Genomic DNA, 19,191 nt, shown 5'->3' on the forward strand with positions numbered 1-19,191 from the left:
AAAAATGTTCATTCAAAGTGAAGGCAGAGACACGGCACTCTCTCTGATTTGGCTTTACAGTATCATTCAGAGCACAATTGGATTCACTGTGTGCTAATATGATACCATCCTGTTGCCTTTGTTGTCCCTGATCCACTGTGATCACCAGGATAAAAACCCAGTGGTAGTAAAAACAAACAAACCAACTCCCAGAGGATCCAGATTGAGAATATAAGCAGCTACAAACAGCACACAAAAAAATCAAGCAAAAGGGAGACTTTTTTGAAATCTTTTCCTTTTACAAATTGTCTCATTTGGGCCATAAATGTTACAGGTTGGATCCAGACTTAGCCGACTTGTCCCACTGATTTCAATAAGACCTAGCTATAGGGAGACAGTGTAATGTAGCCTGCACAATGTACATTACTGTAAGTTACCTCTATTCCAAACTCTGTTCAGAAAGTGGGAGGGGCTACTGCCAGCTGAGATGGCAAGTGAATGTGGGTCTTAGTTTTGGAGACTGGACCCAAGGTCACATGACCAAGTTGGTTTGGAACAGGTGTCTCTCCTTTTCTGCTGGCGTAAGTTTCGCCAACTGAGGCAGGGTGAAGGGACTTAAGCCAGTGGTTTATGCTGGCATAGCCCCAGTTCAGCCAGGAAAGACATGTTTTGCCAAATCAAAACTCTCTCACTCCAGCAGAAGCTAGGTTTGGACTGTGCTGTAGGTCTGGATTGAATCCAATAAATGTATCAAAAAATGTGTTATATCTTGTTTAGTGCAAACCACAAAGTGAAGTGAAACTTCAGTAGGTACTTAATATTCTCTGTGTTCAACCTACTGCAACAATTTCATTCAGTAGCTAACACAGTTTCTACCTTTGGCAGGCCCTTCCTATGCAAACTGACTTTGAAAGCAACCCTCCTCCAGCACAATCTCTGGGCTTGGACTCTGATGCCATCCAAATATAGCAGTTGCCAATTTAAAAGTTTTCAATGATACAAATACATTTTCATTTCCTTGCTAAATTTCTTGTACCCTCATGCTGCTTGTTCTCTTCTTTTCCAGTAACACTGCGAAGACTTTCTGGCACCTAACAATGGCATCCAACCACCCTCTAATTACGTTCTTGTAATGCCAAGCTGTGCCTTTATTTAATAATTACCAACCCTACAAATAACAGTTTTGTAGTACATTGTCTACCAAAGGACTAAAGTAGCATTTGTCTTAGTAGCAAATTACACTGTTGTGGCTGAAATTTAAGGAAATTTGCATTTCAAGTGCAAACCATTAAATGATGATTTGGACAAGGAGGATATATCAAATCATACATGTTACTCATCTAAGTTCCAGCAGCCCAACTTAGAGAGTAAGCCTGGTGGCAAGCCCCTGGCTTGATGGATTCAGTTTTCTGCTTCCCCCAAGATTGCAGCCACCTCTTCCTACGTTCTTCCTCCCCCCAGCCCCCAGCCCCCTCCCCATTCTTTATTTTCTGTATCTTTTTTGTTCTCTCTTGTCAGACAGTAGGACCCAAACCAATGGCTTGAAGTTACAAGAAAGGAGATTCTGATTAAACAAGAACTTTCTGACAGTAAGAGACATTTGACAGTGGAAGGGACTCCCTCAGAAGGTGGTGGCCTCTCCTTCATTGGAGGTTTATAAGCAGAAACTGGATGGGCATCTGTCATGTATGATCTTGTTGAGATCCCTGCATTGCAGAGGGCTGGACTAGATCACCGTCAGGGTCCATTCCATCTCTACAATTCTATGTTTTCATGATTTTATGATTCCATGATTCTTAGATTCACATACTCTTTCACTCTCATTTCCTCTCGATATTTTACGCCTTTTCTATTTTTATACACCCTTATCTTCTGATGGACTTTGCTTGAAGCAGGACTTAACGTGAGCCAGGGCTTCCCAGGGCACAGCTTCAGAATTTCATTGACTATCACAGCTCAGGCAGAAGGTGCACAGTGTGGCTGAGAGCCCATGCATGGTGCTTTCCCCCTTCCTCTGTAAGTCATTGCAAGGAGCATCCACTTCCTAGGGGAGGTTCCCAAGTCAGAAGCTATGACTTCAGGTAAGCTTAAACCCTGCACCTTTTCATTTAGGCACTTGCAGACGATGGGGACACAGAGGTGGCAGGGTGTGTGTGTAGATTACATTGTACCTGTGAGAAAAGGCTCTCTTCAAACAGTGACATCCTCTCTGTTCCTCCAAGCTTTTATAAAATGTCTGCACCTTGGCTAAATTTGTGCATTTGCTCCAAGGGCATAGCAGCTTTATTTCATTTTTCAAAAAAGCTAATGGCTTACCTCTCCTTGCCAGATGGGATTGACCGTGTTACACATGATCTTGGATCTCTTCTCCTGTCCATGGTGAGGAAGAGCTGGGAAGATGCTGTGCTTTCCAGGCTGGATTGAAATCTTTAGGTAAGGGTCTGGATTGAAGAACATGCCTTTCTTCAGGCCAAAGGCTTGAAAATCTGCAGAAAGTTGAGCGGGATCCACTTCAATCATTAATAATTTTTAGCTTCCCCTCTTTGTAACCTCTTTGAAACATTTTAAAAGGTAAAGGTAAAGGTACCCCTGCCCCTACGGGCCAGTCTTGACAGACTCTAGGGTTGTGCGCTCATCTCACTCTATAGGCCAGGAGCCAGCGCTGTCCTCAGACACTTCCAGGTCACGTGGCCAGCGTGACGAAGCTGCTCCGGCGAACCGGCACCAGAGCAGCACATGGAACGCCGTTTACCTTCCCGCTAGAAAGCGGTACCTATTTATCTACTTGCACTTAATTGTGCTTTCGAACTGCTAGGTGGGCAGGAGCTGGGACCGAACGACGGGAGCTCACCCCGCCGCGGGGATTCGAACCGCCGACCATGCGATCAGCAAGTCCTAGGTGCTGAGGTTTTACCCACAGCGCCACCCGCGTCCCCTTGAAACATTTTATCTAATTTTAAATCTTGAGAACTGTATTCTCTGCCATCATGACACTCAAAGCAACAGACATAACCAGTGAGACAAGTCTCAGTGATTGCCACGGGAAATGTACACACCATACATTTAAAGCCCATTTCCCTCATCCCCAAGAATCTTGGGAACTGTAGTTTGCCCCTCATAGAGCAACCATGGCCAGCATTCTTAACAAACTGCAGTTCTCAGGATTCTTGTGGGTATGTGCTTCAAATACATGGTGTGTATGCATCCTTAGCTGCATGAAAATAGTTTAATTACTGTTGCTAAAGTCTGTAGCTGCACATCTGATGGACAAAGGCCTTCATATGGGCCAAGAAACATGGGGAGGGTGGGAGGCATTCAGAAACCGGTCAGAGAGTTACAAGGATGAATAAAATCATGCAAGGAACATGGAAGAGATTTAGACCCAGTGTTTCTAGAGCTCCTTGGGCTCTGCAAATCTCCTTGCTCTGCCAGCTCACACAGTGAACAATCAGAATGTCCTAAATGTCAGTTTGCTATCTGTTCAGGAGATCAAGGCACCACCAAGGAGTTTCCAGGCAAGCACTTTCCACTCCTATTTGTAATTCACTGCTAGCAGAATTTCCCGAGAAAATATGGATATATTTTCATCTCATCATACTGGGTCTGAAAAATGTCTTCACCAAGACTACTGACTTCCAGAAGGCCTAATGTTTTTGTTAAAAATGAGTTCAGCACACTCTGGTTTTCCCAAGGCATTTCTTGGGTGCACATGAATTGAAGGAAAACCAAGAAAGCAGTTAACAGCCTCTGTATATATATTTTAAGTCAAACCTAATGATGAATGATATTAATACACCATATACCATGCGTCATTTCTGATTGCTCATAAATCACTGCCCTCCCCACAACAAGTGGCACATATCAATCTGTTTGAAAATGTCAGGCAATTTCTCAGAAACAGATCGGTGGAGCATGGAACAAACAGAAGGCAAAGCAAGCATATTTTTCTGTACATTTTCTCAGTCATTCAAAAAACTAGAATAAAGTCCATAACAAAATGATGGAGTGGACCATTTTGTGGAAGTAAAGCCATTAACAGCAGTGGAGTTTGGAGGCATCACTTGGAAGCAACTATATTTGTCTGGGAGATAACAAAAACACTTCCATAATACAACTAGTTGCACATAACAGAATTGGGGCAGTAGCAGACACAGGATAATTGAGGCAAAGCAATATTTGAAGAAAGCCAGTATACTACAGTGAATGGGGTTACGTTTCGATGCAAAGATGACCTTTGGAGGAGCCATAACACTTACTGGGTGATCCTTTGCAAGTCATGATTTCTCTGCACAATCCAGATGACAACTTAAGCTAAGATAGATATTAATGTGCCCTGAACCTATCAGGTACCATTCTGAATCAAAGGAGTTTAGTTATCACTAGAAGAATGAAAGATAGGAGGCAAAAAAAAATCTGAAGATGACAACACTGGAAAGAGAATGTGGGAGAATAACGGGATGGAGTATGTTGGCAAGGGTCTTTGAAAATGATCTCAAATGATAAATAGGTTCAAATGGGAGTGAGTAGTCCTTCAGTTGTTAAGAGTGTTACAGGTTAAAAGTGGCCCTTTGAATTGTATCTGGAAAGAGAAGTTTTCGGAAAATCTTTAACACTGGCATGATAGATTCTGTGTTACAATCATGGTGTTACCAGGTAACTGTGGCATTCAGTCATACCACCATGTGACAACATAGCTTGTGTTCTGTGCCTTTATCAAAATCTTAAGTTTGAGGCTATCCAGTTCTATCCAATATATTTCATCGGGTACATAGAAAGGTACAGTGGAGGAGTAGAAAGATGTTTGAGGGGACTGGAGTAAAATACGATAAAAGTTTTTAGTACAATATGGCATGGGATACAGGAAAGTATGGCACAGTGGCAAAACATGGTGGGGTATTTTTCCAAATCAAGCATGTGCCATACAGAATCTCTGCTGCCCCCAGAAAAGTGATAAGAAAATGCAACAGAAGAATTTAAAGTAATACGGTTTCACTTTTGCTAACGAGAGGCTCACAAGAAAGTTAGAGGAAGTCCACAGGGAAAACATTTGAAGCCATGGGTGAAAAAGCACAAGAAATTAACTTAGGAGGGTGGTTGATTAAAAAAAAAAAGCCTAGGTCACAAGAAAAATATGAGAAAATATTAATTATTAACACATTGCTAGCAGGGATAAATTGTTAATTGTCTTCAAAGAGAATGCAGTAGAAGAGAAGAGTAGTTAATTAATGTTCTGGTGGGCTTTGTATGCATAAACCAGTGACAGCCAGTGCAGCACAGTGGAAAGAATGCTAGGCTTAGAGCAGGGAGACTCAGGCTGAAGAACCCTCTCAGGTACAAAGCTCACTGGTTGATCTTCACTCGTTCAGCCCAGTAGCTATCAGCCTGTTTTCCAGGAACACTGGAGTTCCTTAATAAGACAGTCAGGAATGGCAGGTAAGCTTCCTTGAAAGATCGCTTATCCCTCACCTCAGTTCAGCTGTACAGGAGTGCTGTTTATATGCTGGGGTGCATATTCAATTCATACAAGATTACAGTGTTACTATACAGAATATGCTCCATGTTTTTTGGAAGGCAAGTTGATGGCACAGAAGTTCAAAAACCCCCACTGTTTTAGCCTAGCTTACCCAAAAGATTTACTGTGGCGATAAAGGAGCAGATCCATATACATTGCCCTGAATTTCTTGGTGGGAGGGTAGGATGCACATGTAACAAACAAACAAACAAATAAATCAGACTTAGAGTTGCTGGAAAAGTCAAGGCGATGGATATTATACAACATGACTTCTCTGAGCTCCGTAAACTGATCACTGGATATGATGACTTTTCGGGCTTAGTTAACTGCTCTAATAATTCCTCTGTGCTATTACAAAATCATTTAAGTAGCTGCCACATAGCTACCAATAATCTGAAGCCACCTTTAAACTCTGTGTTAAAGACCTAACCTATTAGCCAGAGAAAGGAATGTCTGCAGTTAGTTTATCATAGATGCTAGCTACAGATCGTGTGGCCTGTTGGATTCTCATAAGCAAATTCCTTTATGATCTGTTCTTATAACTTTCTAGGCATAGAAGACTGGATAAATGGATCTAGTTTAGATTAGACTGAGGAGAGCCAATAAAATGACTGTCAAGATCAAGAACCAACAGGAGCTGGCAATTGGTAATGAAATCTACTAATGATGAAAAGTCAGTTGCAGATCAGTTGCACAAGGTACCTGAGAGTCCCAGGTTTGATAGTATGTATGTGCTATTTGTGCCTCTTCCTAGCTCCTTCAAGTAGCATGATGTACTAGTTAACAGGAAGAGGCCGGCCCATAGCGGAACAGGTGTCACGGAGAACCCAACAGCATTCACCTTTCCAGACCTCAGTAATGGACAGCTATTCTGATCTTGAATAAAAGACATAAAGCTGTGAAATTTTGAGGTTTGAAAGTTTTGCAGTAATTGCGATTTCTTTAGAATTCCAAAATATTGTTGAAATGTCCATGACTTTGATTTAATCAATGAATTTTGAAATTTGATCAACATGGAGACTTGGGAAATGGGGGATTGGCTTCAAATATCCCCTCAGCCCCTGGAAGGCCTGAGGCAAGTTGCCATTTCTCACTCTAAGCTACCTCAGAGTGATGTTGCAATGATAACATGGGGCAAGTCTCTCTGTGTGGCCTGGCCTAATCTCACCAAAGCAAGGGCAGCGCAGTAACATGATAAACGCATTCAGGTCAAATGATTTGGGGTTGCTGAAACATTCTGTACAAAAGTGTATCAGAGCAAGGCATACCTGACAATGAAAAACTGATCAGTCTTCTGCTTCCCTGGCCCTGGACTGAATCTTCATTGGTGATGCTTTTAAAAATCTGCTGGAAGGAGAAAAATAGCAAGAGAGCTGGCATTAGTATTTTTGCTTTTCTTTTTAAAACAACAATGCTACCTAATAACTATTATTCCTATGGTTGCAATCAAGAACAAATCAATGACAAGCACTCATTCGGCACCTATTGATCAAAACACTTCTTTTGAGAAGTTAATGCTATACCAGTAAAGGGGAAATAGAGGCTACTGGAGAACATCATCTCAGAGAAGGGGAAGATGAAGCAACGGACTACCGTAATCTTTTAAATGCCCATAAAAGAGCATTCTCTTATCCTACTGTTTGTAAACAACACTTATTACAGGGGGGTGGGGGTGGGATAAGGCATTTGCCAGAATACGGTCGCTCATTGTTCGTTTTGGAAGTAACTGTTTGTGCTAACAAATGGAAATATGGGTTCCTGTTGTTGGCTTGCATCTGTCTGTCTCAGGAGGCAATGGAGGAGTGTGCCATTGTCACACAGCATCTGCTTGTGGCTATAGAGACCGATAAGGGAGAGACATGCTTTGTTGCATCTTGGACAGAGGAAGATGTCTGGTGCAGCTGCTGCAGAAGCCCCATGGCACTTCTTCTCTCTGTCCTCCTCCCAGCAGCCATTCTTTCTCTGGTCACTGCTATGGATGCAAAACCTGACTGTCTGTCTCCATGCTCAATGGTCGTCTGCAAGGGATTCTCGCGTGGCAGGGTTGATTTTGATGCTGCCAAGAGTTTTTCTTTTCTTTTCAACTATTTTGTGCCTTTATCCTATATTTTTATCTTGTGAACTGCCCCCAAGATCTTCGGGTGAAGGGCAGTATCTAAATTTATAATGATGATGATGTCACATTTGCAGACATCTCTGTAGCACAGAACCGGTCAGGTGCCTGAAATCAGCTCACTGCAGAGCATGTCCTTAGGAATCCTGCCATCTTCCATTATACGGACATGACTATTCCCAGTGTAAACATGCTAGGAATATGGGCTTGGGAGAGCACATTTTTGTTTGAGACTCTGTCCTGCCATGTGATGCCCAAAACTTCCAGATGCAGGCGTTGATATGTCACTCCTGGCAGCTGTAAGTTGCCCATGACTCACATCCATAAAGCAGTGTGTTCAGCATGCAGGCCTGGTAGGCCTTCATATTGGTATTGGATGTTAGGATCACGTTCTCTCCTACTCTTTTGGAGAGATGAGCCATTGCCATAGCTGCCTTGCCAATATGCCTGTGCAGCTCAGTGTTGATGGAGAGGTTGCTGGTTATGGTGGAACCCAGGTAGACAAAATCATCTACCACCTCAAGTGTTTGGTCACCATTGCTGATATGTGGCATCCTGGCAACATGAAATACCTTTGCATGTACAACATCACAGAGCTGCACTTTCAGAGCTGTTTTTGAAAAAAGATGAAACCAGCAAGTTTGGCTGGGAAAATATGGAATCCAATCCCCTCTGCTCCTGAGTAGTAGTGGCATTTTAGTTCTTTGAAAAGGGGGGCACACGCATATAGACTTAGCTGTTTGATCAGCAAGGGGAAGGTGCCTGCAGAGTGCCACTGGCCATTCAGAAATATTTACCCAGACTCCCTCTGTTATCAGTGGTACCTCTCTGTGCCCACCAGTAATGACGCTGGGACCTTTTCATTCACCACTCAGATCATGGCAGCAAAGCACAAGCCCAACACAACTTCAACAGTCTCCAAGTTGCCATTCTAGCAATCCTGGCAAGGTACAGCAGAGTGAGATTAGCATAGCAAACTGCTCACTAATCATAGCAAACTGCTTTGCTTGACTCACATTAAGTTAGACCTTTTGCTGCTCTTTTAGTAGAGCTGCTTGTATGAGCAAGTTCCTTCCCTAAAATATCCAGCAAAGCACAATCAAGGCCAGAAAAATCAGCATTTTAAAAAAATTGACCAGATGTTCCTCTGAAAGAGTTTCTAGGTAGTGAACAACTTGCAAAACCTGGTTAGTTGGTTTTGCTGAATTTTGCTCTTCAAGTACAGCCTTTTTCATTATTTACATTTTAAATTAATACCCAGTTGTGGTCTGCTACACTGCAACACAACTTTGTTTACCCAAATTATTTTCAGGGTTATTCACCATTTAATCAGGGCTTAGATGAGAGGCTACACATCTTGGGTGAGATTCAACCTTGTGCTAAGGCAATCGTTCTGCCAGGTCAAGCATTTCTGTTTGCCAAATGAAACAGTGTCTCCTCCACTCCCCCCTGAATCCTGTTCTGGGCGTTCTCCAAACTGCTCCCCCCGCCGAGCCAATTTGGGGGACTCAAGGAGTATGCAGGGGGAGGAGAGGGAGGAAAGCCCTGTTGCACAAACAGTACTTGTTGCCCTAGCTCCTGCTAGTGCAACTATTTAGTTGAATCCAGCCCTTAGGGTGCAATCATATGTATACTTGTCTAGAAGTAGGGATGGAGGCAGCTGTCAGTTTCAGTTCCCTCAGTTTCTCATTATTCCAATTTTAAATTCAGTTCTCAACATTTTGTAGTAATACACAATTTTTAAAAATCATGAAAATTCACCAGCATTTGGTATGAATTTCTCCTAATAAACACATTTTTTTATGTACTGTTTTGAACAATGCGGTTTTATATATTCTTTTCACTTTCCCCAAATATATGCATTTCTGTTGGAACGGTTTGTTTGGAGATCTGCATTGCAAAATTCAGGGGGGGGAATGTGAATTTTGAAGGCTAACTGTGTTTCAGTTTGCAATTCGTTTTGGAAAGTGGGAATTGGATGGATTCAGCTTTCAGTACTGAATCAAACTTCTCCTCCATCCTCCCCCCCCCCCGGAAGTATGCCCCCAAATGCAACGGGGTTTACATCCGAGAGTGTGTGCATAGGTTTTCACTGCTCATCTGTCCAGCCTAGAGCAATGAATAATTAAAGCTCAGATAATGCAACTTCCCTGTATGAAAAAATCAAAACCTTACCTAACAGACCTGATATTAAGAGTATGTTTAAAGATAATAAAAAATGTTTCCTTTTCAGTCAGCTTTCCCTGGTGCAATTTCCATTCACTTCACTAGACTGAGAAACACTTTTAACCCAAATTGCCACCCTCCCCATGACTCTTTTTTAGAAAGAGAAATGTGCTGAGAGCCCCAAACATGAGGAAGCCGTGCTGCATCTAGTTTGATCCAATGCCACCATACATTTGAAACCAAGACTAAAACAGTCGCATGCTCCTGTAGGGCAGGGGGACAGATTTGGCATTTCCCCCTAAAGGGTAGGTAGCTTTTATACAACACCCCTTTAAAAAAAAAATGTGCCTCAAAGGAAGATCCAAATACATGAAGAACAGATCATGCAGATGCACGCAGGTAAATAGCTGGAGGGAGGAAATACCCCAGGGAGGAAAAACCCAGATTGTTGCTAGACATTTGAACTTGTAAAATGGCTGCTGAGTGATGAGGTCATTGCGCAGTAACCTAGAAAATGAAATCCTGTTCAGATAATGGGCCTTCTAAGGCTGCAGGAAATCTACATTGGGGAGGATGGACAGCCCTTCTCTTCCTTCCTCATTTTAGCCCAAGAAGTGAGCTCACCTGTTTCTCAGCCCTTTAAAAGCCTTGTGACAATCCATCTCGTACCCTTATCATTTAGTAAGTCATTCATCTTGCCTTGATTTTCTCCCCAGCCATTAAAGTAGAACTATATTAAGATTTGTGGTGCTTTTGCAACTGACCAGTGCCGTCTAAACAAGGGAATTTGTTACCTGATGTGTGTAATGAGCTCAGAAGAGCCACTGAAGCATGGAAGTTTATGGATGTACTTTGCAATCACATATCTCTATATAATTTGTTAGATTACAGTGTTATTATGTACAAGCTATTAGTGCTTCTATTATATGGTCATAACAGGAGACATGATCTGGGCAGTACAACGGCTAAGAGATATCATGTGTGCATCAAAGCCATTAACAAACAAATGGCCTTTATAAAGATATTCTCTATGCTCATAGGAACAAGTATGTGTGAGTGTACCGTATTTTTCGCCCTATAGGATGCACTTTTTCCCCTCCAAAAATGAAGGGGAAATGTGTGTGCGTCCTATGGGGTGAATGCAGGCTTTCGCTGAAGTCTGGAGAGCGAGAGGGGTCGGTGCGCACCGACCCTTCTTGCTCTCCAGGCTTCAGGAAGCTATCCCCCCAGCCCGGCAAGCTCCCAGAGCGATGCCAAAGCTGCGCGCAGCTTCGCCATCGCTCTGGGACCCGTTCTGGGGGCTGGGGTCGGGGGAAGCTCGGGCTTACCCTGCCCCAGCCCCGCGCCTGGAGGGGAAAAAATAATTCCCCCCCTTTATTCCCCCCCCAAATCTAGGTGCGTTCTATGGGCCGGTGCATCCTATAGGGCGAAAAATACAGTGTATATATACACACACACACACACACACACAAAACAACAACAACAACAACAACAAACAAACAAACAAACAAACAAACCGGTGTACATACACACACACACACCAGTTTCTTCTTTGTTATCTGCTTTGTATATTCCATTCCAAGTGCCACAGTTTTTGAGAGCACTTATATATGCAGTTGAGATGTCATATTGAAATAAAAACTAACTCTCTGAGCTGGCATAAACCAATGTAGGACCTTGGTTGAACCTAGCAAAATCTGCATTCATCATTAAAAACTGTTTATGATTTTAAAAAGCCAATGATCCTGATTTAACCAGAATGTTTAGCTGTAACATATTTGAAAACTTATTTCAGAGGGGGTAGGGCGTCTCTTCCTCACCACCCACTGCCTTCCTGCAATGTGATTTCCGTGCCCCAGGTTTATTCAGCTGTGAGTGGCACTAAAATAATGTGGTGGAGGAGCTCCCAGTGTGAACAGAATCCACTGCATGAGACCTGATCATACAGAGTCCTAATCCATGTGATTCTTCGCTCTTAAAAGCAAACACTTTGTTCCTCTTTGAAAGGTGTTGCAACCTCACAGCTAGAACTGAAAACAAAGTAGGGGGTCTTAGGACAAAGTCAAAAGGCAACACAAAGTTACTTAATGAGCACGGTAAAGAAGCAAGAATAACTTACAGGAGCTGCATTATTCTTCACTGTCACACTGGGGGTTGTTGCACGCAGTGCCCCACTCACTCCATGGTAGTATTTGAAGCAGATCTTTGTTTCAGCTAAAAGAAAAAGTCATCTTGGATTAACATCAAGTAGCTATTGGTCTTCATCTATTAGGTATAGTCAATCATAGAGCAGAAAATTTCATTCTGAGATTGCAGTGCTTCTCCTTGCCATAAAATGAGAGAGCTCTTCTGAACCTTGTGCAATTTTTGCTTAGAAACTAGAGCATGTGACACAGACTGCCAAAAAATGCCCACCCCACCAAACATCCACATTATTGTCAGCATCCCTTTATTCCATGAGCTATTGCTTCTTATAACCATTTTCCTTCCTTTTTTGTTCATATATTTATCAGCCTAATTTGCCCACAAATTTGACATTGCACATTCAGGTGTTGAAGACATAACATCATGGACAAAATAATGTATGCCATCACAGCCAATAGGCTTAAATGGTTGTAACTTAGTGGTGAAAATTAGTTCAAAGTGAGAGGCACTTTTCAATGCAGTTGAGAAAGAACACAAGGATGAAGTAAGAAGTTTAGGCTCAGCCCTATTGAAACAGGAGTCAAACAGTGGCTGTTAAGGTTGTTGTTGTTGTTGTTTAGTCGTTTAGTCGTGTCCGACTCTTCGTGACCCCATGGACCAGAGCACGCCAGGCACTTCTGTCCTCCACTGCCTCCCGCAGTTTGATCAAACTCATGCTGGTAGCTTCGAGAACACTGTCCAACCATCTCGTCCTCTGTCGTCCCCTTCTCCTTGTGCCCTCCATCTTTCCCAACATCAGGGTCTTTTCCAGGGAGTCTTCTCTTCACATGAGGTGGCCAAAGTCTTCTCTTCTCATGAGGTGGCTGTTAAGGTACAGAACTCTCAATCCTACTGTGAGCAGGACTTGTACATGTCTATTCTGGAATGCAATCAAGTTGGGTGATCACAGCAGCTGAACTGCAAGCTCAGATTGAATTTTTATTCAGCAATTTTCTCTGCAGGAATTTTAACAGCTCAGCAGCAAAACCTTTTACTCATTTGCCATGTATAATAAAAGTCTGATGATATCAAAATAACTGCATCACAAACAATAAAGGGATGAAACTGATCTCTCTAAATTACTGAGTTTTTACTTGCACTCTTTCTACCTGAACAGTAATACGGAGCACCAGGAATGGAATAAAGTTTGTAAATACCCCTCTCTACAGGCTCAAATAAATCCCTTTAGGATGTAATCATACACACTTATCTCAGTCCCAATGAACTCAGTGGGGCTTACTTCTGAGTAGACATGGATAGGATTGCATTGTTAATTGCTGGCATAACCACCAGATGCCTTGAAGACAAATAATCTAAACTTCTCAATTTCCTGGTGCTGCCTTTATGCCATTATATCAGTAAGGCGTACAATGTAATCTGCTAGTAACAGCAGACATTGTGATTCTCAAATTGTATTCCAAGGAATTTATTGGAAGCTGATCAGGGAGCTCCTCAATGCAAAGATTAGGAATAGTGGACAAGCTTCCCTGAAAGTCCACCTGTTCTCCACTACTGATCTTCCCCTTGCAATCCACTGCTGCAATGGAGCTTTTCCATGCCAGATTCCAGGATGCATCTTTAGCTGATTTAGGGTAACTGGGAGGTCCCAAATGAAGGGTGTCTGTCCTAAACATGCTGCACAATTTTCTGCCGCATCAAGGGTTCCACTATGGATGCTCAGGGGTGCCTAAGCAATCACATTCCTATGAATCTGAACGCAGAGAATTTGAAACATGCTGTGTTAAGGCATGCTTAGTTAGCCTTTTCTTTTTACCATTTTGATACTGGTTTTAGTTTTCACTTTGAGTTTGGACTTTTAAAAAGCTATCTGCAAGGCAGGAGATTGCTACACGACCCCAAATTATGTCTGGTTTCTATCTTTTTGGGAGAGAACTCTGACCTTCTGTTTAAACCCATGATTAAAATTTTATTGATTGTGACCTGGCTGACAATCAGACAGAGTTGGAAGGATGCTTTGACATATGGTTTATGAAAGCTTTGCACTTCATTTGAAAAAACTGGCTCACAAACGCAAAGTCACCAGTGGCAAATCGGCACCAGAAGACTTCACTGCTATTTAGTGTTCCTTCATGATGTACAGGCAGTGACCATTTCATGTGCATTTGATAAGTGCATGGCTGCCAACACTGACGCCATTTTCAACTGTGGAAGGGGGTGGAATAGGATGGGGCAGGCTTATGCACAAAATGACCTGGAACATCATTTATTTTGTTATCACCAGGTTTGGGTGCGCATATCTCCTCACCAACAGTTCCTGAGTAAGTTTAGCACTTGCGGGATAAGAGAAAATGTCCCATTTAAAGAACAGGAAGAATAAATATATGGTTTTGACAATGGAAGGATATAACAAATGAATCACTATTGGGAGTCATTTATTTTTAATAAACATATTTATTTTCAAGAATACAGAGTATATAAAGAAATAAGAATTGGTAAACTTCCAATTGTTTCTCCTGACCTTTTAAACTGTCCTGTGCTTTTTAACTTGTTCATAATTGACTTGCAGTTAGGGCAGAGTAGTGAGGTGCCCAGGTTTATGGATGACAAAACTGGTAAGAGTAAACAAAGATCTCTGCAACCTTTGTTAATCGGCCTGATGTGGTTAATGGGTTCCAACATAAATGAGTAAAAAGTGATGCACATTGGAGCAGGTAAGCCTGCCTTCACATAAATGCTTATGGAGTCTGAACTGGTGAACTGGGATCATGGGGTCATGCTGATGAAAACGGTGACCCAGTGCGTGACGGAAATCCCATGCTACAGATCATCAGTAAAAGGTTTGAACCCTGCCCACATCACAGTGTTGTTGTTATACAAATCTATGGTGAGAATACTTGGAATACACTTGGAATACTTGTGTACAGTTCAAGTTGCCATGTCACAAAAAGGATACAGTCGTACCCTCTGGATACATAAACTTCAGAAACGCTCAATCATGTTGCGCGCATACACAGAATCGGTCCTCTGGTTGCGAATTCCTTGGGATGCGGCCGGACCTCCGGAACGGATCCCATTCGCAACCGGAGGTACCACTGTATTGTAGAGCTGGAAAAGGTTCGGAAAAGGACAAGAAAAATGTTCGTGGGGCTGGACAGCTCATCAATGAGGAACGGTTTTCAGTTTAGAAAAAGGGAGGGAAACATGAGTACACATAGACCTGCTGAAGTTCTCTCTGTGCCCAAAGAATATATCTCCTAACAAAGCTAATATTAATTTAGCCCTGCGGATTCATTTTTGTGCACAGTCTTCTCTGACTTAAAAAGTAAACGTTGCCCAAATATGAACTTTATAGCATGAACCTATGCACATTTACTAGGAAGCAAGTGCACTTAGGATTTCAGTCTTATTCTAAAGGTCCTGCGTGACACTGCTTTTCTAGATTTTGTCAGGAGAGTCAGGTTAATCCAACATATCAAAGCGTTCATGGTAAACATGGAAGACCTCTCTTCAAATAAGTGATTTCAAGTTCAAAGATGTGTATAGCTAAAACAGCAGCTCTCTTTCCACTGTGACAAATTTCTTTTGAAACCAAAGGGACCTTCAAAAAGCATTTTGAGATCTAGCAGATGACTCTGCTGTAAAATCAAATAACTAAAGTAAAAAGTCCTGCAGGCACACATAAGCCCTTGAGCAAACCTCAGGAAGCCCTTTGGATCCTGGCCACTGCCCTTCTACTGTGAGAATGAATAACTTAAGGGCCTAGATCCAAAGAGCCACCTTAGGCAAGCCCAAGAGCTTGCGGATGCCACATACTTTGAAGTATAGGCTCTTGCACTAGACTTCAGAAATAGAAATCCAGCTCCCATTCATTAGGCATGAATAACTAGTGGCATAATTTTTTGATCCTGGCATAATACTGTAAAGTGCTAATGAGGTGCTACAGAAATAACAAATAAAGTGTACACATTTGAAGAGACATTTGAATACTGATAAAAAAGATAAGACTTATAAAGAAAGTGTGTAAACATCTTCTGCTCAAACAAGCAGCCAGAAAATCCAGACAAAACTCAAAAGAGAGGCTTCAGATAGGGAAAATAAACAAAACTGAAGCCTACATGAAATTTCACAGAAGATGGCCATATTCCTGCTTTACTGGGGATTGAACTAGATGACCCTGCAGTTCTATAATTCTACTCTTATAAAACAGCAGGGGTTTGATTTAAGGCTGGAACAAGAGAATCCGCTAAGTTATCCTGTGATAATGGGTGCACTAAATTAATCAAGGGAACTATATGCAGTTAAAAACATTGTTGGTTAGAAACTTCTGGAATGCAAGTAAGGACTAATGTATGTTTTTGTTCATTCTGAGTGCCCTATTTATAGGTCCCAAATAAATGTTGGCTACTATAAGGGTTTGGACAAAGGAATCCATACCTGAATCTAGACACAGCAAGTATGTTCTCTGGCTCAGGTTCCCTAAGCCTGAGCAGGAACCTGAAGAAGAGGAAGCAGAAATTACTGCTCTGCTAGCCAAGCAAAACTCAGGACGCGGGTCCTAGTATTTCATATCAGGCTTGGCCAATCAAGTGGCTTCAAACTGTCAAACACTCACAGTTGTCAGTTCTCCTTTGCGTGCCACACTATTGTGGCTCACCAAACTTGATCCCAGCCTCCATTCCTGAAGTCCTTGGTTCAAACCCCAGAGTAGCTTAATTCCTTGTGGAAAATTTATGGCTGCCATTTTTCTCTTGGCAGTAAGAGTTCACTAGATCAGGTAACCAAGGTCATTTTCTCTTTTCCATTAGTGCTGACAGAAGTTGTGTTAGCAAATCCATCCAGCTCCCTAGAGATGATGTAATGTCAAAGCACTTGTGTGTATATCAGTTATCATGCCAACCCAACAATTTCTAAAATATCAAGAGGATATCAGGTCGTTTTACAACCTGAAATGCATTTAGTATTGCAAAAAGAATAAGGAAAAAAGAAGGGAATCTGTGTGTGAAAGAAGTTTTGTTGGCACTTTAATACTGCTTTCCCTGGGATGTTTCAGCTTCATATTTCAGGCTCACTGCAAATCTGGCTTCTTCTTCTTCTTTTACTACTGAAACTGTATCGTACATGGATGGTGGCACAATGACGACCCATTCCTGTGCAAATCTGAATATCTTCCTTTTTGCCAGTGCTGTTCTTTGCTAGATATAAGCAAAACAGGAAGTCCGTATGTGGACACAATGGCTGATCTCTAGCTACAATATGTAAAATGATTCACTGGGGATCTTCTTCCATGGCACTAGGTAAAAAATTCCCACATTCAGGTAAAATCAGTTCCTAGAACTATTCATATACAGTAGTACCTTGGTTCTCAAACTTAATCTGTTCCGGAAGTCCATTCCAAAACCAAAGCATTTCAAAACCAAGGCACGCTTTCCCTTAGAAAGTAATGCCAAATCGATTAATCCATCCCAGACTTTAAAAACAACCCCTAAAACAGCAATTTAACATGAATTTTACTCTCTAACAAGACCATTGATCCATAAAATGAAAACAATAATCAATGTACTGTACTATAAAATAAATAAGACAGTATTGCAGATGATGAAAATTAAAATTACCGTATTTTTCGCTCCAAAAGACACACCAGACCATAAGGCGCACCTAGTTTTGGGAGGAGGAAAACAAGAAAAAATTATTCTAAATCCCAGAAGCCAGAACAGCAAGAGGGATCTGGCTTCTGGGATAACCGCGCCAAGCCTCTTCAGGACAGCGGGATGAAGGCTCCCCCTGCCCGAAGAGGCTGCGCAGGGCTAAGGCAGAAGCCAGGACAGGCGCATCGCTGGAGGGGCGCTGCGCAGTTCTCCCTCTCTGCGCAGCGTCCCTTCTGTTCCTCCTCCGGCTTCCAGGACAGGCGCGTCGCTGCGAAGCCGGAGGAGGAACAGAAGGGGCTCTGTTCCTTCTCCCGCTTCGCTGAAGGGGCACTTTGCAGCTCTACCTCTCTGCACAGCGCCATTCACTCACATTTCCCCTTACTTTTTAAGAGGAAAAAAGTGCGTCTTATGGAGCGAAAAATACGGTAATTTCCCCCCCCCCTTACTTGCTTTGATGATAGTCATTGTTTGGAGGGCGGACTTATATCCATTTCCGCAGTCTCACAATCAATCAATCAATCAATCAATCAGCTGAACTGGGTTCCACACAGTCACAAAAACAAATTACCGAAAAAGCCTCAAAAACAAAAGCGCAAAATAGCAAAACCAAAAGCGCCAAATACAGTGGTACCTTGGCTCTCAAACTTAATCCATTCCGGAAGTCCGTTTGACTTCCGAAATGTTTGAAAACCAAGGCATGGCTTGTGATTGGTGCAGGTGCCCAGGAAACAATAGCTGACAGCCCCATTGGATGTCTGGCTTCAAAAAATGTTTGAAAACCGGAAAACTTACTTCCGGGTTTTCAGCGTTTGGGAACCAAAGTACCACTGTACTACCTCTTTTTCTTTTAGCTCTCTTCTTCAAGATAAATATCCTTTCACTCGGAATTTCACTTGTTCTTTATAATCCTTTCTGCTCTTCAAGGTTAGCTTGGCTTTAGAAGCTTAACTTTCCCTAGAAGGGGTGGATTTATTATCTTCAATATAAAAAGCAGCAATGCCAAGATTAAGCCAGTTTCCCATCCTGGATTATCAAATCCTCTCAAACTTCTATTCATGGAACAGCTAAAACTGATTTTATCTGAAAACATACCCCACATATTTACTGTTGAGTGTTTCCCTACAAATCTGTTAAGGAAGGTTTGATCAACAGTGGAGAGTATCAAACTAAGGTTAAAATTTATTTTATGGCATTGTCTGCTTAATTACGAAACAAGTTGATTCATCCTTAGCTAAGCATTTCCTTGCAAATAATGTAAAGTTGAAATATAACCACAAAAAGTTGCTTTATAACCAATTTTGTCAAACAAGGAAATTAAGCTACATTTGCATTTATTAGCAAACACTGATTGGTCAAATGGTTTTTAAAAACTGAAGACAGGAAAACCATTGGGAAGTAATTTGTGTTTCTGTGCAAACAGGGAATTAAATTGAAAAGAAAAATCGCTGCATTTTGGCTTGATTACTGCTCAGTATAGAGGCCCCATAAATTAAATCAGCACTGTACTCAACCTTGTGATAATACAGTATGATCAGATTACTGTTTCACATTCCTTAATTACAGTGGACACTGACACTGATCACTACTGTGTGATTAAATTACTTCTTTCTTTCCATTTAGCCCTTATCTGA

The 19,191-nt window shown here is 41.9% G+C and overlaps 1 protein-coding gene across 7 annotated transcripts in view; it reads right to left on the reverse strand.

Annotated features, from left to right (window-relative positions):
- HECW1 (HECT, C2 and WW domain containing E3 ubiquitin protein ligase 1) overlaps positions 1 to 19,191 on the reverse strand; it is a 202,406-nt gene that overhangs the window by 82,887 nt on the left and 100,328 nt on the right. For 5 of the 7 annotated variants that reach the window (XM_082192707.1, XM_082192706.1, XM_082192705.1 and 2 more), the window contains 3 exons: positions 11,890 to 11,984; positions 6,760 to 6,838; positions 2,296 to 2,465 (listed from right to left, as the gene is read on the reverse strand). In XM_082192707.1, the coding sequence (XP_082048833.1) occupies positions 2,296 to 2,465; positions 6,760 to 6,838; positions 11,890 to 11,984 (344 nt within the window). The remainder of the gene's footprint in view (positions 1 to 2,295; positions 2,466 to 6,759; positions 6,839 to 11,889; positions 11,985 to 19,191) is intronic. The other 2 variants (XM_082192708.1, XM_082192704.1) reach the window with 1 other exon arrangement.

This window comes from Podarcis vaucheri (assembly GCF_965113315.1).
Source record: "Podarcis vaucheri genome assembly, chromosome: 12".
NCBI classification, from domain to species: Eukaryota; Metazoa; Chordata; class Lepidosauria; order Squamata; family Lacertidae; genus Podarcis; species Podarcis vaucheri.